Consider the following 24,607-nt stretch of genomic DNA (forward strand, 5'->3'; position numbering starts at 1 on the left):
TAAATTATTTGGATATTAATTAGTAACGTTACATACTGATATTAAAGTATAGTATCTCTTACTACTGCCATTCCCCAATAATTCCCAACTAATTGAACATGGTTAGATATAGCAATAGTCGATTTTATAATTAAAAATTAGAGAAATATAAAGTACTATTTTTATTGGCTTTTAATTTAAAAAATAACGAGCTTATTTTTAATTTAACACATTACATCAAAGACGAGCGAATAAAAAATTCGCTAAAAACTATCGTTCAAAACATTAAACAATTTATTTTATGCCTTTGGTTGCCGATATCCGATATATTGGGTTATGCTACTTTGCGTGATTTGCCAGACTTGACGTCATCATTGAAGAAAAATCTCGATGCATGTTAATGGGCTGTAAAGTGTTTGCTTCATGAGTAAATAATATGTTTTCCGAACATATGTTTTTAATATTGTTATGAAATGCATCGATATGCAGTCTCAAAAGGTTCGGCAATCAAAGGGTTAACCACTGTTATTTTATAAAAAATATTCATCAAAATATCTCAACTTTCTTTTATTGAAATATAAAAATCGTTAAAAAAATAAATGTTTTAAATGCAATACACAATAAATTTGGACATAAAGCCAAAAAAATTGGTTTTCTGTAACAACTGAAGGCAATTATTTGGCTTCCCGCTAGTAAAGTATTAATAAAGCCTTATTTTACACTACATGTGCTTTTGTATAATTATAACCATAAATGATTTTTACAATATTAATTTTAATTTATTATTTTTTAAAAATCATTGTCAAAACTATAGAAAATATCATTATTTTAAAATTGATTTATCTCATTAAAGATATGAGCTTTTTCTTATTTTCTCTTTTTAATGTATGTAATTATAATTATGATCATTTTTAATAAACAATGACTATTATACTAGTCACATTCTTTATTAGTTTTTGTAAAATATCTTGAAATAAATAAATACCAGAGGGTAGAGTTCTTCTGTCGGCCGACATACTTTTGTTCGAGTTGTTACTACGTCTATTTTTACTGAAGCTCGTGTCCATAGATCGAGTCTTTAAGCTATTAGTGGTCGGTTCACGGTGTGGAGGTATCGACGGAGCCTCCAATGATCTAAAATTAAAATATTATTATTAAAAAATATTTAAATTAGCAACTCACCATCTAATTATACCTGTGGTAAATATCAATATTATGACACGATATATCTTTGGATTTTGAAATGTGCACTTTCTCCATCGGATGCAGTATCTCAGAGTATTCGTCATCTTCTTGCACAGGCGACGGCGGAAGCGGTGGGAATTGCGGTGATCCTGGCGAATTCGGCAAAGGCCCGAATTCATGCGAAAGTGGCTTGAACGAGTGCTCCACGATCTGAACGTGTATCGGAAAATCGGCACCACTGGAGCCTGTCGATTCTGACGATGAAGCCTGACGATTCAGAGACACGGGCATGTCTTTGGAGCTCAAAGATTTGTGAATGCCGTTCCTCTTGCTCACCGATTTCTCTCGGTGATAGTCCAGCAGGCGCTTATTTGGAATCTCGTTGTGGCTCGATGACTTTTGTATCTCGTTCCTCTTGTGCCTCTCGCCGGAATTGAACGCAACGCAATTAGCCGGGGGCATTTCGGTGTTGTTGCTGTATTCATCTTTATGTATGTCCCAATCTTTGGGTAAGTATTGAGCCGTGTATTGCTGATCGCGGCTCAGCAATGCGCTGATGTTGTTCTCTATCTTCTTCAAAGGCGAGCAATCTTCGCTCGACTGACTAGGTGTTTCAAAATCTTCCTCTTCTTCCACAGTCGTGGTTAATATGTTACGAGCGGCCGGAGTCTCTGCTTCGGCGCTGAGACTCGGCAGTGAAACAACTCTGACGACAGCCGGAGGCGTGATTTCTAGATCTGTCGATGTTTCGTTGTAATTTGGACCGCAAACTGACGATTCGACGCTGTCTTTCATCAACGATTGGATATTATCAAAGGTGCAAGAATATTTCTTAAAATCTACGAAACGATTTTGTGGAGATAATTTATTTGGTACAGTGTTTTTGTTGCCCGCGGCTTCCGATTTGCGGTTTCTCGGACTTCCGTTGAAGAAATCTTTAACGTATTTATCTTGACCGTTGTTCAGATCCAGACTCAATCTCGACTTGGGAGACGTGAGAAGTTCACTTTTTATGTTGTTTTGTGGTATGCAAAGGTCGACGCTGAAACGTGAATTCGGCGTATTTAATTCTCTACTGAATCTCGATGTAAAATCGACACTATAACGTGGAATGCTAAGATCGGAGCTTAGGCGCGAATTCAGCGAAGAAACTGAATTTTGAGAAGCCGACGTAGACAAACCACTGATTGATAAGCTCGAACCGTCGATCGATTGGTCCCTTTCCAAGCTATTGTTGACAATGTCGTTCTCCAAGTGTTGTTGAATATTTCGCGGTGGCTTATTAGATTTTTTATCAAATTGTGGTATATTTTTACGATCCTTTTTACCTCGTCGTATAATATATGTACCGGTAGCATTGATTTCAGTAATGTCTTCTGGCAGAGGTGCTTGATCGGATATATCCGAAAATGGACTGGCTATTTCATCTTCGGTTGAACATTGCATCGGTGGTGGGGGCCAAAAGTCGTTTTGTCCCTCAGAAATCCATTCATCCACTTTCTGTGGAATGGAACTAGTGCTCGAGTTGGATTGGTCAGTGGACTTTCTCCTCCTTCTTCCGACGACCTAAAAACATTTAACCAAAGATTAATTAAGAAACTAATATAATCATTGTAATTTCATTCAAGTTGAAAAATATTTTCTTAGATATAAGCAGTGGTGTGCTGCTATAGGTTAGCAAAATAATTTTAGTTTGTAGAGCTGGTAATTAAAACAGGGAACTAGAAACAATACGTAAAAATGAAATGTTTAAAATGTTTAAAAACGAAAAGAAATATCACAGGATGTGATATTTTTTATTATGTCCGGTGAAATGTACAGATTTGTTCATCCCTCTCGTGAACCGCCACATTTTCTCTTACGTTGTTTTTCTGAAATATCATCTCCAGAGACTTCCGTTCAGTGTCATAATATCTGATTATTAATTATATCACAGCATCTGATTACCTACTGTGTGAGTTTGTCTGTCAAAATTATTTGAATAAATTACATTACTTTTATAAAAATAATAATATAAATATATTAATAGTAACTATGAAGTGACAAACTCAAGTTTCGTATCTACGTTCTTCTTTAAAAGACCAAAATTTATGAAAATATACGAAAAAGCGATAGTTGCCACAGCTGAAATTGAGTTAAATGCAAATACTCACACTCCCAATATGATGGCAAGCTTCCTGATTATTGGAATCAACTCCAATATGACGCTTTTAAAAGTAAATATGATGGTTTGTTAGTAAAAGATAAAAGCTTGGATGCATTTATTGTTGAAAAAATATTTCTTTGGGTACTAACAAGATTAGAGGACTTCATATTTCAAAAGAGTGGCAAAATTACCTTATAGAATCATCAGGTAAAAACAAGCCCATTCACCAGGCCACATTAAGAAAGAATATGAAGGAACACTTCAAACTAAAAGTACATGAAATTACCATTCAAATTGAAAAGGATTCAAAAGATATGTAGTACTATTCTCAAAGTGCAAAATTTGGCGAAAAGAAATCTATCGATTTGGGAGTTAGACTATTTTTTGATTATGATCAGGGAATGATCTGATGATAGGTCTAATAAAGATTCCGCTTTAAGATATTTTTATGAGATTCTTTTTATAACGCATAAGTCAATAAGGTCCAGACTTCTTATTCTACCAAAGGGCCAATATACGGTTGCTCAATAGAAAGATAAGTGAGGTTACAAGTTTCCATAGCTTTCAGTAGTTGTCGTTCTTTTGGTGTTATCGTTTTTAAGCCCCATTGTATATGTTTCGCATTATAATCGCATCTTGCTATAAATTGCTTTCCAAGAATGCTGTAGAATTGTATGTACTAGTCCGTTCATATTTTATGTTTTGGTGGTTATAAACAGCTGTGATAGTTATGGGTCCAGCCCAATCCTATATTTTTATGCTAGTGGCTTGTATCTGTTCACTATCATATTTATCTAGCTCGTAATGTTTTATCGCATTTTTAACTATGATAGCCGAACCTCCATAAGCAGTACTGTCTGAATAATTAGTATGATATATAGAATAATTTGGTATTCTTAAATAACTTTTGTCAGTAAAGTGGGTTTCGAAGATCTGTTCATTTTTATAAATGTTTTTATTTCTTGCCCATGATTAATCAAGCCATTGGCTTTTCAAACTAACAGTCTGAGGAGGTTGGATATTTTGGTGATGAGTGTGGTTAGTATAGTGATCATATTATTTATACTTTTCGTGAGTTCTGACATAATATTTTTCATATTTGTTATGATTTGGATCATGCTTTGATTATTTTTATTATTTACTTCCTCTGCTTTTGAGCTGCTTGTGCATATGTGGTATTGTAGATAATTGGCACGGGTGCTGTAATATTTCTTTGTATAGCATGGTAATTTTTTCACTTTCAGTTCTTGATGTATACTACATCCCTTATAATTTGCAGGGTGGTTGCCTTTACAGAGTGCACATCTTGCTTCGGTGGTCCTGTCCTTTTTAGTGCAGCTTGTTGTCGAATGATCACCTCCGCATTTGATGCAGCGTGGGTTATGGTTGCAGAAGCCTTTTGTGTGGTTGTATCCTTGAGATCATGTATATTGGGGTATTTCTCTTTTTCTGGGGTTCGAAAGTTATTTTTGTGTTTAATATGTAGTTAATTTTGTATATTTCTTTGTTATTATCTTTCTGTTCCAGTTCTATAAAGAATATTGGTAGCTTTGTTTTTAGATATTATATTTGATATATTTTTTATTTCATGCTCGTGAGATTCTATCTCTGCTTCTATATCTTTTATATCTGTTGTGTGATAAGTACCAAGTGAAACTATTTTAAAAGTTTTATCCGTTTTTGTTGATAGGAGTGAAATCCAGTGTGTTTTGTTTTAGTTCATTAATTATAAATCTTTTGATTGAATTTTAACTTGGGAGTAACCAATGATTTCTATTTCATAAAATGATAATACACCCATACCTCGGTATGCGGCCGCTCTTCATACGGCATTTCGCTATAACGGCCCTCTTCAATTAAGGCACGTTTTCGATTTACGGCCTAAAATGTTTCGCTATAACGGCAAAAAAACTTTTTTTCAACGTCGATTTTTAAAAAATTTAAAAATAGATTTAATTTGCATAATTTGAAAATGAAAGGTGAAGCAGCTAGCGCCGATGAGGCCGCATCTAAGGAATATCCCAACATTTTAAAGTGAATCATTTTAAAGTGAATGAGTTTACAGTGAATCATTGAAGGAATTAAAATTAACAACAATGAACCATGTTTGGAAAAAAATATGGCCAGAATGTGTAAAAAGTACTGATGCAGAAGTTAATTGCCTTCCTGAAATTAGGCAAAACATTTTGGATCTAGCACATGATCTCGGCTTTGAAGGTTTGAACGAACGTGATGTGCTTGATCTACTTGAAGCTGATAGGGAACCTCTTTCATATGAGTAACTCATTCAGTTGCAAGCAGAACCGACATTTGATGAAGAGACAGAGCCTGTTGTATCCAAACAGCTAACATCAAAAAAATTGTCGAAATCTTTTCCTATTTTAAACAAGAAATAAACATCCTTCTTGAAAACGATCGAACGTAGCGCTAAAGTTTCTCGAGGAATTAACTCAGCCATTAGCTGTTATAAATCACTGAAGAACGAAATAGACAAGAAGGCAAGACAAACAACGTTGGACAATTTTTTTAAGCCAGGCCCATCCTTACCAGCGAAAAATGATGACGACAGTGATCTGCAGGCTACCATTTCTTGATCGTCTTCAGATCAAAGCCATTTAAAAAATAATTATGTATGTATACATACACAGATTTGATGTAACATGAAGTTGTTTTATTTTTGTTTATGGATTATTGTTGGTTTTTGGAGTCTGTTATTATTTTATGTACAAATGTATGTACTTGTTATGTATGTATTTTTGATTTAAATAAAATAAAAAGATAAAATGCATTTTAAATGATAAACCATGTTACATATTTAACAAATTTGGAACCGATCCCATTGAATTTGTATGAATTTGTATTAGAATAATTGATTCCTTATACGGCTTTTGGCTTTGCGGCCAAGTTTCGTGGAACGTATCTAGGCCATAAAGCGAGGTATGGGTGTACATATCATAAGAAATAATAACAAAGAACTCCCTGAAAAGGTCAGAAAAGCTAAAAACATTATCGATACAATTGCAGTAAGCTCTGCCGAGGCGGAATGAAGATATTCGCCTGTGAATACTTATAATGACCATTCATTTGATAGGTTTGCCGCTGTCTTCATGGGTTCAATCATGGCTCCGAAGCCAACATTATTCAACTAATGATAAACGCGTGAGACCCTCCACGATGAAAGTATTTAATGAAAATTAAAATATTTTTTGGAATAAATATATGGAATATAAATAAATTTATTTGTAATTGATTTGATTTTTATTTTTTAATTACAATAAATAAAATATGATTAAAAAAATCAAGGTAGGGAGGGTGTGCTGAGATGCTAGCTGATTAATAAAATTTTAGTAGCCCACCACTGGATATAAAGTAATATAAATACTACATATTCAAATTCATATTTTGGGATATGAATCTCTCGAGCTATATTGACGTGTATACCTAAAAAAGCACGTTTTCAAGCCATTGGTAGAGATTTTGGAAACATTGTGCTTTTGAGTTCCCTGATAATTGTTCTAAGAACCATTTGAAAAACTAAGAGTATTAACCACGATAAAATCTACACACTTTTAATTTATATAAGAAACATAAAACACTTGAAGTTGTTCGCGATTCAAATAATATATTTTATTAATGGTTTTAATTTTGACTAAATTTATTAATGAATTATTTTGATATTTTTTCGTTGTTCGTAAATATGTATAAATAATATAAACACAATTATACCTTAGTACATCCAGGAGTGTACAGTGGATCGTCATCTCCATCTAACGGTACTTCCCAAGCTATAGAGCTTCTCTTTGAAGGAGTGAGATTCGGTGGAGGCGGTGGCGGAAGAGACCCTTCGAGAGAATCGTCCGAAAAGTGCTCTTCGTCGTCCGGCTGCCGCGGTAACGGCTTCTTCAACGGAGATGCGTTCTCCAGAGGTCTCCGACACACTTCTCTATGTCTTTCCATAGATCCTGCCAAAGTGCGAGGAGGAACTTTTTGCTGAGCCGGAGATAACATCTCACCGTCTGAACTATTCTCTCGCTTGCTCGCCTTTTTGGTCTCTGGGGTTAATGAAATGGCCCGGGCATTGTACGAAGTCGACAAGGGTGAATTTTTAGGTATATTGTTTGTGGGAGAGCTCAGCTGCTTTGTGTATGGTACGTTCGCTCCGGGATAGATGGTAACTGGATGTTCGTTGTAAGGCATGTTACCAAAGACGAAATCGTTATCGTAAGTGAAATTGTTCGATAACGGAAACACGGTCTTTGGGAACTCAACGCTCGGCGATTTCTTATTCGTTAGTGAAGAACTATTGGTCTTGGAGTCTCTCTTTTGTTGCGGCGGCAACCAAGATATAGGCAAATTTTGTGGTGCTTGGTGAGAGCCATGTTGAAGCGATGAAAATTTACCCTGTTGCGGATTGATTGTTACATGATCGCCCGTATCGCACTTTTCCCATCCGAAAGGTCTTTGATGACGAGTCTTAGGCTGAAAATTATAAAACGTACATTAGATATACTTTTTAAAATTATAATTAAAGGACAGAATGAGCCAAGAAAGACTGATTTTTTTACCTTGTATTACATATGTGTACACAATAAATATGATCTTATATTTAAAGTAGTAATCTATACTAATTGTAATGTTTTATTTATTAATACTATTAGTAAGTGAAATGATGTTTCATGTTTTTCTCAAATACCCTTTTTATATATATTTATATAAAATATTATTTATTTTATCTAAAATATGTTTCACGTAGATATTTTACAGCTTATCTATACTATATTTTTCAAAGTTTGTTAATCTCACTAAATACTCACGAATAGAATGCGGAACTTTTTGTTGCAAATTTTTAGGGTAACGCAACTTTCTTTAAACGCTTAAAGTATAATTTGGTAGATGTTTAAATTACAAAAATATATAATAAATTTAGTTAAAGGCTTTCGGAGACATTACTGAGACATACAATTGATCGGTCGACGGGAAAATAATCTTATCGTTGACCAACCTCAGTCAGCTGATTTGGTCTACCAAATCAGCTGACGCTGCTCAACATTTTCGGTGGGACTTTCAAACCGAGGAGTGACTAATGGACGATCCTGGATTTAACAGAAACGTGGACCTAACGAGCAACTTTGATGTCCACCTGAATGACGCCATCGTGAGAAGAAACAAATAGCTACAGCTGTTTCCACAGTTGATCATTTGTATGTTGGTTTAACTTTTGTGGTATTAAGAAAATACATTTTAAGTACTTATCTTTCCTGTTAGTCACCAGGGCCGGCCTGAAGGGCAGGCTGTACGGACGGTTGCTCGAGGCAGCATTCACTCAAAAGTGAGGGCGCAATTTATTCTGAATGAGAGCGCCATTTGATTCTGTTTAACATCATATCGAAGTCTCCTCAAAAATTTTCGGAGATTGTATTTGAACAAAATTTTCTAAATGACATTTTTTAGCTCTCTCAGGAATTTGTCTACCTCATTAAAAAAGTCCGATATAGTTTGTGAACAAAAATTTTCAGGATGGAATTTTTTTTAAGTTCTTGTGGCAATCTGTCCTCAGGCAAAGATTTACGAGATGGATTTTAATCATGATGACTTTTTATTAACTCTCTCCAGAATTTGTCCTTAAAACATTTTTTTTAAATGATCTTTGTTTCTTTAAAGCACGGGGTGCTGGCCCTTTTGGTCTACCTTTTAAGTATAAGGAATTTACTATATAATCTGTATACTAGCATAGGATGGATAACCTAGTTATGACTATTTTAAGTTATTAACACACAAATGAATTCAATTAGAGAGTAAAACAGAGAGAGAACCCACGGTAGTATTCAACTGTACAATACAAATGCGAGTAAATATTAGATATTAAAGATCAATATGCTATCTGTTATTATTTAGTTGTCTGGAAAAAAAACATTAAGTTTGTGGAACACAGTTCTGAAGGTTGCTTGTAAATCAATTGGTTGGTGATTTTAATTTCTTTAGGCAACGTTGATTAACAACAGCAAATATATACGAAATTTCAGCAATATATTAAATTAAATGATAAAAACGCAATAATTGTGTTATGTTCTAACACAGAGGTTCCCAAACTTCTTTGTGTCGTAGACCCCTTGCCATGTTTTTCGGTTTTTGGTAGACCCCCTGCTTGCTTGATATTGATTTTTTGCAAATTCATCAACTTCAAATGTGTTTTTGACAGCTGGTATCTTGCTACTCACTTTGAAAGATTTCTACTATCTGTGTATGTGGATTATTCCATTCATTGAAAGCCAAAAATAAAGTCACCCACATTTACATCAGATGTAAATGTGGGTGTGGGATCCCCAATTTTATTTTTCACTGACATGGACCCCTTGCAGGTCGTCGTCAACCCCTAGAGGTCGATATAGACCACTTTGAGAATCACGGTGGTATATCATTATGTGCAGGTTTTTACAAGTTCAAAATGTATTGCGACCACAAAGCGAATGCCTACATCCTACAACTTACACAATTTTATAAACATATATAATAAATATTTTACTTCATAGATACTTTTATAAATAATGTATGTCTTTATTTTATAAGATTTTAATGTAAGTAGATAGGTACTATCAGTGGTTGTTGAGATCCACTTCAGTGGACCCCTATTTTTATTTTATGGACCCCCAAATTTTTTTTCGCTGACGTAGACCCCTTGCAGGTTATCATAGACCCCTGGGGGTCGATATAGACCACTTTGGGAATCACTGTTCTAACATAAGTATTTTTGGAGATTGAAAATAAACAATGTTTTTTTTATAATACGAGCGATAGTATTTTACTTAATATAATATTAGCATTTCTTTTTCTTTCCTACTACTAAAATAATATACAGTGGTAACTCGGTATACGTCCTTAATCCGTTTCAGTTCCTTGGACTTATACCAAACGTATTTCGCGAGGTGTTGTAACTCATACAAGTTGCGCATGCGCAATGTGTCTTTTTGACTCATACAAGTTCTAGCACGCACGCGGGTCGTATTCCAAACGAAGGTCTTATACCAAGCAAAATATTTCTCGTCCAAACAAGACGTATACCAAGTTGGACTTATTCCAAAGCGGACGTATACCGAGGTACCACTGTACATATGTTTCATATCTATCTTAAAATATACTTCATAAAATATCTATTTAAAGTATATTTTAAGATATAAAAATATTTTTTTACATCTTTTTTGGTCCATCTTATATATGTACATATAATAAAATGTAATTCTTACAAAAGTGGTCTGTGTGGAACTGGTAGTTCCTTTAATGTAAATGTTAACGGGTTTTTCATCTTTTACTGGTGACAACGGTTTGGTTTTCTCTGGTGAGACAATCTTTTTTGATGTGTTGGATGGTGATACTCTGAAAGTGTCATATGTAATCATATCAGTTCTTAAATTATATTTTATCATAATTTATCAAACTGTACGTACTTGGGCAGCAAAGTAGATATGATTCGTTCGGCTTCCGAAGGCGGAGGCGGCGAAAGCGGCTCGTCATTGCATTCCGACTCAAGCGAAGTCGTTTTCACATCGGACACATTTGACGGTGATTTTTCAGATGTGTTTTCAGCTGCGATGACCGGCTCACCCTTTTCCTCAGTTGGACGGAAACTCAAAGCAAATTTGGTTCTGGAAATGATTTCATTTGAAGGTAGAAAATTGTCAAAGGTGAGCTTCAATTTTGGATACGTTACCGTCTGCCGTTCATGCTCATGTATCCATCGTCTTCCGACTGGTGTCCACCCAATGAGGGGCTGTCGTCATCCGGCGTCACGGACGCCGTGGTCGCACCGCCCACAGCCCCTCCACCCCCCGCCTGCACTTCACCGCCCACGTTGCCTCCGACACTGACCCTATCCACTTCTTCAAACTCACTCAAAACGCTATCCAGCAACTCCAAAGACCTTTGCACCTCGTCGCCACTTCTGAAATTATATAAAACACATGTAAGTATTAGAAAATTTTACTCTTTGAATGATCATTTTAATAAAAAAAAATGTTACATAAAAGCAGGTCGTGGTAAAATCGTTGTGTCGCAGTGGAAACGCTTGTTTATCATATTAAGACTTTTGTGCTATAAAACCTTTTGCTGCTAAACATGAAATGAGGCTCCAACAGCACGTCAACATCAAAGCAACAAACTCCTCAATGTGGACAACTTGAAAAGACAGCTGAAGAAGTCTAAGCCCTTCGAACTGGTCTAGTTAACATTATTGAACCTTATTTACTATAAGTGATTGTGTAGTGTAAAACTGACAGCTTTTGGACGCCAATTGGTAAGCATAAGGTTGATCAAAATATTTATATTCAAACCAAATTTTGGTCAATAGGAGGGCGCAAAAACAATTATCACTTCTCAGAAGTAAAAAATTCACGTCAAAAGCAATAAAATCGTGTCGACGCCGTCGCAGTGGGAACGCTCGGTAACGAGCATTCCCACTGCCACGGCGACGGCACGATTTTATTGCTTTTGACGTGAATTTTTGACTTCTGAGAAAGGATAATTGTTTTTTGCGCTCTCCTATTAGGCAAAATTCGGTGTAGTGCTTCATTCGATTTTCACTTGTTGTAAGTGGTAATATTGTTATTAAAAAGTCTTAATATGAACGCTAGATAACCCAGCGTTTCCACTGCGACGTTATATATTTTACCTACAGATTCTTCAAAGTCACAAACCAAACACCGCTACTTTTATACTTAGTATGCAAATATTAATTATATACATATGTCTTTCTAGTATAACAGCTCATCGCTTAAAGGCAAAATCTTGAAGTATAAATTTAGCAACTAGTATAATATGTTAGCTTTTTTTATATTAAAAAGTAGTAAAACTATACTCACTCTGGTCCTGTGTTCCTTCCCTTGTGCAGCATCCCAGCACTTGCCATGTCAATGTGGTGGTCTGAAAGAATAAAACGCACGTTTTATTTGCAAAGTATCATCAAAAAGGTATTATTTGCTTTGTTAATTTTTATTGTGTAAATATTTGTTATCTGGAATCACGCAGAGGGGGACAATCTGTTGTAATAAAAGTGTCATCATGAATCAAATAAAGCAATAACAGTGCCCTGTGTTTTAGGCAATAATTAATAGGTATTTGTTTCCCTAGTAAACGGGGTGGCAATTATGGAACACGATTATTTTTTCTTTCGAGGGAAGAAAATGTGTAAAATAGCCGCTGTGTAAACACACACAGAGGGTAATACTAATTTACATTTTTTTCATAACATAATGTATTTAAAATGTAAATATGTTTTATAATTAACTGGTAATTATATACTATTTTTTAATAAATACTTATCAATTAACTATTATATTAAATATTATAAGAAGCATTAAAAATATTAACTTACATTTTTTTATTTTGAAATTCATTACTAGTTGAAAAGATTGGGATGGATTTTCTTTTCAGTGAAACATGCCACAATTTTAATAGAATACCTAATTAATGTTCGTAAAATTTCTCTAAAAATATACATCATGTTCATTATATTCGTGCCATGAGAAGTTAACGCTGTTTTAACCACCCTTTCTCTTATCAGAGGCTTTGTTGTGTAAGTTGTTAATTACCATCGGGGCGTCGTATAGCTTTCACCGTTTAAACGGTTAATTTTGTTAGTGGTGGTGAGATTTTAAACCATTATATGTATATACATATATTTCTAATTTTATCATTAGAAACTTACACGAAAAAATAATTTAAAATAAAAAAACAAAAATGTGTTAGGTGGCGCATTTAAATGTAGCTTTTATTACCATGTAATAATAAAAATTTATAATCATTTCAAAATCATAAATAAATATTTTTTAAAGCAATGTCCTATATTTTAACTAAGAAATGGGTCAATAATCTGTGGGGATTGCAAATACTTGCAAAATTTAGAGGCCACTCTAAAAACAATTTGAACAAAAGAAAAAAAATCAAAAGACTCGAAAGTCGAACAATATATACAGTATATTACCACACAAGAAAACAATGGGAGAGAGATCTTATGACTAAAAAATTGCGTTTATATTTAGAAATATTATCACGGACCACCTAAATAGCACATTTATTATGAGATGTTAATCACCTTTTATTGCAGTAAAAAAATACATTTAATTTGGAAATATATATCCTGCGCATAATACAATTGTTCTTCTATCCTTTGGTTATCGATCGCCAGAGTGGCCATCTGGACATTTTCTATCATTTGTAATTATTAGACGGTCGCTTAACAAGAGTTAAGTTTTACACTAAATGGATATATTGGAAGTGGAGCTAAGCACTAATGCGATTGAGACTTAATTTGTCTTCTCTTCCAATCGCCCAAGCTTTTTCGAAGAACTATTAAAAAAGTGACAATGTTCACATCATCAATTGTATATGAATCACTAATAAAGAATATAACAAATAGGGATTGAAATTAAAAATAATGTTATTGGACAATTCGCGAAGTGAAGAAATACGTCTTTATTTAATGTAGACGTACTTTTCCCCTTGCTTTATAGTAAAAGGAAAATTTCCATTCCAATGCATATTCAAGGAGCAAGTAACCCTCAAGGGTTGAATTACAGCTAGGCGAACTTTAATTCAAAAATCTAATTACCCAGACGACAGAGCGCGGTCGGTTCCTCAATTCATTGCCAAGATTCGAACGTTTCGACGCAGAGATTGTCGGTCGAGGGTGGAATATTGATAGTTGTACCTGCAAGTTAGTCTTGGTCGGAGTTCTCCGCCGTGGTGGCAACTCATCTCACGTGGGAGGCGTCTCTGGAGCCTCCGAGAGGGAAAGTCGTCGTCCGGGGGAGGGAAAACGGTCCCGACGGTCAACCACCTGTAACAAAACAATGCTTTCATGTACTATCGAGCAACGCAAAATACCACCCCCTAAGTTTCCTGTCGCGCTAACGACCCCGAAACTTTACAACACGTCCAACTTTTGGAAGAATAAGAATCGTGATTAACTGATTTTTAAGTATGTTTCGACTGGCGCAAACCTTCGTTACCATAAAACTAGGATTTGAAACACACTTGACGACACTTCAGCTCTTTATGGAGCGAGAACTTTGGCTTTCCGAGGATTTGAATAGTATTTCACAACAACCTCTATACTACGCCTCTTCTAGAGCGCTTTGAAGGAAAAGGTTTAAGCATGCATACATACAGTAAAAAGCAAAGCATACCAGCACGAGTATACAATCCATTAAAAAATCAATGCAAAGCGAACATTACTTACAATAACGCGTGTATATGACAGCTAAGTTAATCGAACCAACATTCTGATGATTGAAAATAATACTTTAAGGTTTTAAATTTATTGTTTCATAAAGACGAAAAAGCATAACAACTTTGTCATAATTATAATGGTAATACGTATGCACAGATAAAAAAATTAGCAGACGCGTTGGCTTTGACGCAATATAAATAAAAACATATAAGTTAATTAGGAACTATATCTTACACATAGAAGGGTTATGACTTTGCAGCAAAATAAGACGCTGGAAAGACTGGTAACAGTTTATTTTCTTTAACATATTTAAAATATCACTATGTATCTACGAAATGGTCTTCGCTGGGGTGTCGAGTTGAATTATTGTCTGCTGTGATCTCTCGTGACGTGATTTTATGAAGATGCTAGACTATTCGCTGATGTGCCTTATTCTGGGATTATTTATGGAGCGATTTCCCTTGTGAAAAAGTGTCACATATTTTATGTTGCTGGTTCGAGACAGCTTTGGCGAATTGCAGATGAGGATGTTGGCAGACCAATTGCATTGTAGACACACTCACGATATTAAACGCGTTGTCTATCACGTATTATTTCCACACAAAAGGGTATTTTGTGTGGAAAGAATATTCCCGTTGACAGCAAACTAATATATGTACATTCACATAAGGTCGATATATATGTATATTATATTTTAATGTTTTTCTTAGATGTATGCAAAATTTTATTTAGAAAGGGGGGGGGAGAGGGTGACTGCTTTTCTTCATATATAGCAGCTGAGACAATTTTGGGTGGTTGAAATATGCTAAAGATTCTTAATAGTAACTATCATATGAAAATATGTATTTACATATGATAGAGTTAATGATATCGAATCTAACTCAAACGTTAATTTAGTTATTAAAATCAATATTAACCTAACATAAATATTGATTGTTTAAAAAAACAACTAACCACTGGTTTGTTAATTCCACTGTACGTAAAGTAAGGTTAGGTTAAATGCTTATTAAAAAACATATTAGGTTCACACTGTTTTTAAAGTAATATAAAATTTAAAGAAGTTTTAAAATAATATTTCTTTAATAATGTTTTTAATAAACTATGATAATTTATAAGTCATAACTAAACTAAGTTTAATAAACTTTAGCGTATGTTAGGTTTAAGCAATAATTTTATAAATAAGTCGCACAAATATTCGTATTAAAGTTTATCTTAGGTTAGATTAAATTGGTGCAAAAAACAATACATTTAAATGAAGTGCTTTGTTAAAACAAATTTAATCTGTAGGTAGTGTTAATTATATTTTAAACACAACAATAATGCAACCCAATTTATTGTTAACCTAAATGTGAGTTTAGAAAATATATATGCTCACTTAAAGTAGAGCAATTATAACTTAATATCAAAACTAGTGTTTCTTCTCGAGTATTTTTAGAGAAAAATGCCAAATCAACAACTCTAATTTTTTTCGATGCAAAATTTTTATGTTAAAAATTAAAATTGTACGAATATTTTTAAACGTTTTACAAACGCTGCATAAAAAAGGGTGGGTCTGTGCCAGATGTATGAAAATTTTCATGCTTTTTTGTAAGCTTTTAATATAGGTCGCAAATATTTTAATGTCAAAAAATTGTTCACGATTTTCTAAAAGTAGTCTAAAATTGTAAGCAAGTTTTTGTCAACAATTCATCTAATAATCGTCATTATTTTTGCTTTATTAATTCAAGAACTATATACATAATCAGATCCTCCGCGTGGGAATCGGCAGATTAAAAAATGTGTGAGGGCTTTCCATAGAGTTACACCATAAAATGTGGTGGCGAACTTAAATCTTTTAAATTTTTGTCTTTATTTTGTTTGAAATATGTAAAATGATTCGGGAATTAATATGGAAGCGCAAATTTCCTTCGTAACTCAATGCTCTGTAGATCTTTCGGTTATTTGAGTAAATTATAATACGTCATCATTGTATTAAAGCTTGTTCTCTTCAATGATATCATCCAGATGTGTTCATGAATAATATACAGATATCTACAGTGAAACATTTTTTTATTTAATGAAATTTCTCGAAAAAATCAAGAAGTAAAAATAAAAATTCTCATTTCTCGAGAAAAGAAGAACATCAAAAAAACTATTTAACGGCAAACTTGAAAAAAAATTAAGTTAAGATTCATAAAATACAACAATAATATTTTCGAACTGATTATTATTAAATATAAATATTTTTAAATAGTTATTAATTACTATGTAAAATTGATTGAGATAATTTTTATCATACTATTAAATATTAATAATTATATCACTATTAACATAACATAAAATTAATGCCTTATGATAAATTATTCTAAATGAATAAAATAAAAGTTTTTTATGATTAATCTCGGTTTATGGGTTATAAAAAGAGTTTGGGTAAACTAATCCATCGCTTTCCGCCTCATATCTAAAACGGTCCATTTTTCATTCTCAGTTATAATTTAGTGCTAAAAATATGAGCTCTTTGTCTTGCTTTCTGGTTTTTTGGTTATTTTTCCAGTATGATCCAAATACATATTATTTAAAATATATAAAAAAAATAAATAAAGAGAAAACTAACTGCAATGCATTTTTTCTACCCCTATTATGGCAATAAAATAAGATTTACTTTTTCCGAGATGCTTACGCTACCATTTCCTTTTGGGGATTGATTATTTAGTGGAAGTGTTGTTTTAGTTAGAGCTTAATTCATTGTTATTATCAATTAAAATTTAATATTAAAAATACACATAAAACAAGAAGGGACGCTGCGTTAAACTCGTCTAAATTAAACAGGATCTGCAGGGAAATTCGACCATAAATAAAATATTAAAGCCTCCTTCGCGAAAAGCTTCCCGGTTCTTAACGGACGGGACCGAATTAAATGAGTCGCGATGAAATTAATAAAACGCCCTTGTAAAATTTATACCCACCGGGATAAGAAGACTTAAGGACGAGCGAAAAGAAGAAAATAATACAAGAAGAAGAAAAACAGGTAAAAAAATACAAGATTAAACGTCCCGTTAAAAACTTTGGATTGTTTTGGATGATCGAAATAATCAACCCCTTGGGACAGAGACGAGACCCGAAACTTCTCGGGAAAACAAGGTCAGAATTGAACTTGGAAACTCAGTTTGGGAACATCAATTATTCAAGAGCACTCGGATATTAATTAACGCGAGGACACTTTATCAAGACTCTTCGGATGCATTGACAATTTCTAATTAACAATGCGTATCAGCGCAGAGATGGAAACTATTTTTTATGTTTATGGAAGGAAATATTATTTCTATATTGTGTTTCGTATACAGTAATACATAAATCCAAGTTCATTGTCAGACATAAAACCGAGAGACGACACAGGGGTGGGCAACTAAGTTTTCGCACGTGTCTCGAGGTCTTTGAATTATACATATTATATTGAGAGGGTGTATCGTTTGCATGTTCAATTATATATGGTAGGTGTCACATTTATAACTTTCCGTTAAAAATATACGGAAAAGTGTCATATTGGTCACCCGAGGCAAAAAAAAAGATAAACCCTCGTCATCTCGTGACACTGCCGTCTTTCTAATGGCACCTTTTAAATATTTAAATGCGAGAGGGTCATTCGATAAGATTATAAAATTTAAATCCAAATAAAAGTTTTAATTTTAAAAACTTAGGTAAACAAACCTTTGCCTCAAAAGTAATCTATATACATTTTATTATATTAAAAAAAAATTATTGCCAAATATTATTTTTATTCAAGACAATTAAAGTTAGTTACTAAGCTATTTAAATTACTGTAAAATATGTATTTATACAATAATATACATATGTTTAATATAATAATAGTGAGGAGTTAAAAAAATGGCTGCTTCAAAATAGGGTTTTGGCGGCCAACACGTGACACAGATGAATGGAAACGAAACTTCAATAGCGCAGCGAGATAAGCGTGAGTCTTTTGTATGTCATCCTGCTAGATCCAAAGTCATAATATAAACATAGAGACACCATCGCTGTAGCTCTGCCCTTGACAAATTAGAACTGCGTTGTGAAGACTAGCTACATAGAGAGCCTGCTTACACACAGGGAAAGCCTGAATCACTGCGTCTACGCCCTCAATATATATATATATATTTTCACGATAATAAATCATAATAATTGTTTCAAATTTAAAAGGGCAAAATTACGTTTTTTTATTATACCATTATTAGACCCAGAAATAATAAAGCATTACTATTTAAAGATACATATAAAGCATATTTTTAATTAAGTTTGGTATAGTACTAAAAGTAGCTCCGATGATATCTTACTAAGGTTTTTTTTAAATGCGCATTTAGTAAAAATAAAACATATTTAGTCTAACTTAAAATTTAATAGTGACAAAATAGAATATAGCAATATGTAAAATAATATATAAATATAATAATTTTAGGCAGTTAAAAGTAGCCCTTATGCTATTTTAATTAGGCTTATAAAAATAATACAAATTTTAATTAATCTAAATTCAGATAAAAATATATTTTCAAACAAAAATAATAAAGCATTATTATTTAAAGATTATTAAAAAAGAGCTTAATGTTATTTTTTCAGCTCTTTTTAAATGCGTCTTTATCAAAAACAACACATATTTCATCTTATATAAAAATATAAAGACAACAATAAGGAAAAATATATTTCAAGTACAAAATAAATTAGTGCATAAATATTTAAAAATGAATATAAAATATTATATTTATTATAATTTTAGGCATTTCAAAGTAGTAAAATGTTTTATTTTTGATCATTCAAACGACAATTTCGAACTTATGAAAAGGAAATAGTAACGCGTTTTGACAAAAGGTTTAATAATCAAAAGAAATTACTCAATACCATAATAGCGTAACTGAATACAATATATTAGAACGCTCGTTAACCGCTCGTAATAAACAAAAAACTACCCCTTTGTGCTTAAAGAATGCAATAGGAAATGCGTCTATCTTCGTAAAAATGGCTATAGTAATCTTTCCCTTACATTAATGCCCATCGAACAGTTTCATTTATTTGAGGCGTGAACATATTTTTATGGTTGAATATGCAAGCGATGCAATTGGCCAACCAATTTCTGATTCGAAAGAGACGACTCGAATCAGACTCAAGAGTATGAGAGATCTGATACTATATCAAGCAAAGGTGAAGGCAGAGACACACAATCGTGGCATGGCGTGACGTGACGCGTCAGAATGGTATCGATTTCATACATTTTATAATATATAGAAGCACAGCACTGTGGACCCGTGTGTCGTGGCGTATGAAACCAAACCATTCTGATGCGTCACGTCACACCACGACACGTTGGCGTGTCTCTGCCTTAAGAAACAATCACACGCATCGAGAGCAGATGATCACACGATTCAAGACGGTAGACAACCAGACCGAGACCGAGAATAAACAACTACAGCAAACACAAAAGAAATCAGCTAATTTATCCAGAGGACATCACTGACATTATTTCGGTGTGGTAAACTGTACAACGAAACAATAAACTGTTACTAGCTTTTTTCAGTGATTATTTCGGTTACAAACTCAAAAAATGTCTTCATTACAAATAATAGATATTTAATCTAATTTAGAAATATTAATACAGAAAAAAAGCTAAGAAAAATTGTGTTTAAATATAAAATATTACAAAGTATTATTATTTAAAGATTTATAATTTTGGGCAGTTACAACTAGTCCCAGTACCTCTGTTTTTTAAATAGTAATTGAGAACAGAAAAAATATTATATACCTACAAATTATTATTTGAAGATTATTATAAAATAATTTTTGGCAGTAGGTTAATTAGTAAATTTGTTTTTATTATTCCTGCTGCCAAAAATACTCATTTAGTTACTGGCTATGTGGGACTGTCAGCAATGTATTGCAGCAAACACAATAAATATGATTTAGACATACTTAAAATTAAATATAATTCGTATTGATTTAAAAGAGATAAAAAAAATCAAAACCCACTAATGAGAAAGTCCACAGTTGCATACTATTATCTGGGAAATGTGGGTAATTTATGGAATTTCGGCAGTCGCGAAATGTTTTTTTTATTATTTTATATGTGACTGCTTTTTTCGGCTTTTAGCTGTTGCAAAAGAGATTTGAGATAAAAAGAAAAAAAAGGCACAACAAATAACAGCAAACAATACATAATATATGTTTCGAATAGCAATATTCATTAAGAAATAAGAAAAATAAAAATATTTACACTACTCAAATGACCCTCACTTCAAAGTGAATATTCGTGTCAATGTACTATGAGCTTCGATATTCCAAAATGGATGAAAATTTCACTTTGAGTATTATATGTATGAATAACTAATGTGAGGTAAAAAAAAAACAATTATGAAAGTGTATTTCTATTTACTTATTTACACATGAAGTATTCAAACTAATTATCTACCTCGATTTGATAAGACAAGGGTTTGTTTTTACATTGTTAATTGTCCCTGACAACCCTAGTACGAGAGGGTTTAGGGACCTTCCAGGATTCGTCCAGACGAAGGTTCAACGACATTTCCTTTAGCGTGTCCTTGTGTATATGTGTGGAATCTTTGGTGTTTTGCCAGAAACGAAAATATTTTCCCAGTCTCGCGCCATTATTGTCCTAAATGCAAAACTTTTTCCGTAAACAACGCGCGGGGCAAACACACACACACTAGGGGTTGCTAAGATTTAGTAACGCATTTCGTCCCGTATGCCAAATTGAGCTTTCAGTCTGGGATTGAACTGGGAAGGGTCGTAAATTCTGCATCCTGTGAGTGCAGTAAGATGCTCAAGAATGTCAACGTAAATATACAAATACGTAGGATATGTAAAAAATATTTAGTATTTTTTAAAAATTTGTATTAAATGTACGTTAAGTTATTAATGTAGTTATATTATTTTTAATTTCTGAAAAAATATGAGAATGTAAATGACTTTTACCATTCAAAAAGTTAACCATCGCAAACAGATCGTTTACCAAAAATTCTCCTGAAATTAATTTTGATGCTAAAATTTATTAAGCAAATATTACGTTTGGATTGAATGACGCACCCCGCGGAGTCAAGTTTTCTAATTAAAACTTTCGCATGCAAATAAAACGGGCCCTGAGGTCTGTGCGATTTAGCACCTCGATAATTAAAAAACAAAAACTGGCTCGCAGGCCGACGGTAGTTGGTTCCGGTTTACCAATATTTTTACGACGTATTGCGGATGATCGTAAAAAAAGGACTTGATTGGACACACCGCTCGCGGCTGTAAAGCGATGACCGTAAAACGATACCGTTACGACGAGGAAATTTATTTTCATCCCCTAAATATACATACATATGTATGTATCGTACATACACGGAAAAGATCATTGTGGGATTCGATTGTAAACATTCGAACGAGAATGTCGTATTCGGATGTTAGATTTTTATGTTCTTGCTCTATATTCATAGCGTGGAAATATATTTATAAGATACGTTATTTGGTATGATCCAGATAAGTTTTAAAGCTTGTAGAATAGGTTATAAGCTATTTAAGACTAACTACTCGCCCATTAGACTTAGAGAAATTACCCGTCAAATGCAGTTGGATGCCTCTGGACGCACCGCCCTCTTTAATCTATCTAATCATCATTAGACCATGGTCTATTTATCACAACCTGCTAATGTTCAAGTAAATAATGTTTAAGAACTGAGCATTCCATGATTTGTGAAATTTACATTTGGAGCTGTGGTTTTTGAAGTAAGTTGTTAATGCCAAGTAAGTGTTACTTTTAAGGCCAGGATAAGAGTTAAACGGCCAACTAACTAGTGTGTATCGGAATCGGCGCCATTAACATTGATTTCCCTGCTGTAGGTAACCGATCCAGTACTCTAGATATATTATATATTTTTGTATGAAACAAGATGCATATTGGTTTGATAAGGCAATATTTATTATAATATAAATATGTTTGAGAATATTTATTCGATTGTCTAGAACCATTTTTGTTATAATAATTATTACCTACTAAGAATATATTTTCTAAAAATTGTGTTTCATCATTGTGGCTTAATTTTTTATTTCATCGGCTATCTAACGGGTCTAATAATATTTAAAAACTTATTTTTTGTTCTTTAGATTTACATAAGAAATGCAGCAAAAATTATGTAAATTTCTGTAAATGAAAGTGTGAAAAAAGTTTTTTATTTCAGACTTTTTTCTCTATGATTTAATAAAAATATTATAGTATAAGATACAATTTTTCTAAAGTAAGTTATGAGATATTTACAAGTTTCATGTTAATAACTTTAAAACTACATTTCGTACTCGTACAGCATTTTCGTATTTAAATAATATCTCCCATATAAATAAAATAAAAATAATTATAAAAACATTTTTTTAAATTTAAATTTAATGTTCTATTAATAGACAGTTTTAAATAGCCGTTATTTTAAAACAAAAATGACAAAATGGAAAAAAAAGAATTACAACAGTAAACTACACATACAATACTAATTAGCATTTTGTAAATCAATACCGTAGAAAACATTTTTTTAGTTAAAAAAATAATATATAAAATAGTCATGTATATTATAAAAAGTGTTATGCCTGTACTACACTCTCTGGAAGTTGGCCAAGGTTGGCCAAGGACGGAGAATATAGTGGGTTACTTCAGTCGAGTTCGGTTCTGCCCGCTCTAAAATCTCTCGGATGTTGTCCGAGGTTACCGAGAACGGGATGTAAAGTGGGAATAATTCAGTCTACTGCTCTTTCGAGCGCGAGCGGTGAAATACTTCCCCTTTCGATCTCTCGCGTGTTAAGTGACGAGAGTGAGAGAGATAATGATATGATTTTTCGCAAATTGAGATAGAACGAGTAGCTCGGTTCAATTTTAGTATGCGCGTAGGCGTTCTATGGTCAACACGCATGTCGAGCGCTGCATCGTGGTCACGTGGTCAAGTTATAATACCACATGCTTATCGGGGACTTCAACAGACTCTTACTGATATCTTAGAATATTTTAGGGCACCAAATGGGATTAATTATATTTTTAATAGTATATTCTTCTAACATACATCGTTATTATATTTTTTTCATTTAAAATAATAATTAGTGGTACTTGATTTTGATAAAAATAATCGAATATCGTTATGTATTTTCCTAGATCGGTTTATATAAATATCACCCCGTAACGAATTCTTATTTAGAATCGATGGTGACAAATTCTAGGATAGTCACAGATGTGGTGTTCGTATTCTGAAGTATCATTTTTATGCCTTATGGCATTTTCCAAAATCCGACAAAGATTTTGCGTAAATTGAAAATTTACGACCGAAAAGTTTTCACTGATATTGTATTGATGAGTGCCCACACAAACTTTTATAATTATCAGTAGCGTAATTTTAATAATATGACTATTTAAAAATTGCGATTATTTGGCACATTTTTCGCAAATATGCCAGCTGCCGCCGTGCGGACGTCATTCACGCTCGCCGTCCGGACGGCATATGCAATTTGTGGCAGTGTAGCCGCTACTCGGAAGTCGGCGACCTCGGCCGACTCCAGTTGAATTTCGGTTCGGACAACTTCCTGAGAGTGTAGTTCAAGCATTAAAAATATAATTATAATTATTTTATGAGTATTTTGTCAAAGAAAATAATTAAAAATAAAATCGATTTCATGAAATAAATACAATTGTAATTTTAAATGCATATGAACCGAATTATATTATCTGCATGTTTTGTTGTATGTGTCTTATATATTTTTAACAAAAAAAAATCTAAATATTGATTTACCATAAAAAACACAATGTAACACGCTAACGTATAAAAACCAACACTAAAACGCACAATAAACAAGTTTAATCGAACTTTTCCACGGTCATAATCTGGGTTACGACCAGCGTTTCCAAGAAACTCTGGACCGCCACCATGTTTCACGAATCTGAAAGGTCAGGCGGATGTTCTTTTATTTCCCCTTTAACGACTGACGTTTTCATTCAGGTTCTAATTATACAAACAAACAAACAGCTTTGGAGAATTTTACATTCACTTTCGGTTTTTCTTCCATCAACATTCGCTAGATGTATAAGA

The 24,607-nt window shown here is 33.2% G+C and overlaps 1 protein-coding gene across 20 annotated transcripts in view; it reads right to left on the minus strand.

Moving 5' to 3' along the window:
• Window positions 1-24,607, minus strand: part of LOC148227917 (uncharacterized) — a 463,346-nt gene that overhangs the window by 73,096 nt on the left and 365,643 nt on the right. For 16 of the 20 annotated variants that reach the window (XM_088200610.1, XM_088200599.1, XM_088200604.1 and 13 more), the window contains 8 exons: window positions 14,010-14,138; window positions 12,163-12,223; window positions 11,016-11,246; window positions 10,753-10,950; window positions 10,552-10,681; window positions 7,037-7,789; window positions 1,175-2,730; window positions 965-1,113 (listed from right to left, as the gene is read on the minus strand). In XM_088200610.1, the coding sequence (XP_088056736.1) occupies window positions 965-1,113; window positions 1,175-2,730; window positions 7,037-7,789; window positions 10,552-10,681; window positions 10,753-10,950; window positions 11,016-11,246; window positions 12,163-12,209 (3,064 nt within the window). In that variant the 5' untranslated portion in view covers window positions 12,210-12,223; window positions 14,010-14,138. Of the gene's footprint in view, window positions 1-964; window positions 1,114-1,174; window positions 2,731-7,036; window positions 7,790-10,551; window positions 10,682-10,752; window positions 10,951-11,015; window positions 11,247-12,162; window positions 12,224-13,910; window positions 14,139-24,607 lie in introns of all 20 variants that reach the window. The other 4 variants (XM_088200607.1, XM_088200611.1, XM_088200603.1 and 1 more) reach the window with 1 other exon arrangement.

The sequence above is a fragment of the Plectrocnemia conspersa genome, unplaced genomic scaffold (assembly GCF_051122295.1).
Source record: "Plectrocnemia conspersa isolate PC_06_02 unplaced genomic scaffold, ASM5112229v1 ptg000012l, whole genome shotgun sequence".
NCBI classification, from domain to species: Eukaryota; Metazoa; Arthropoda; class Insecta; order Trichoptera; family Polycentropodidae; genus Plectrocnemia; species Plectrocnemia conspersa.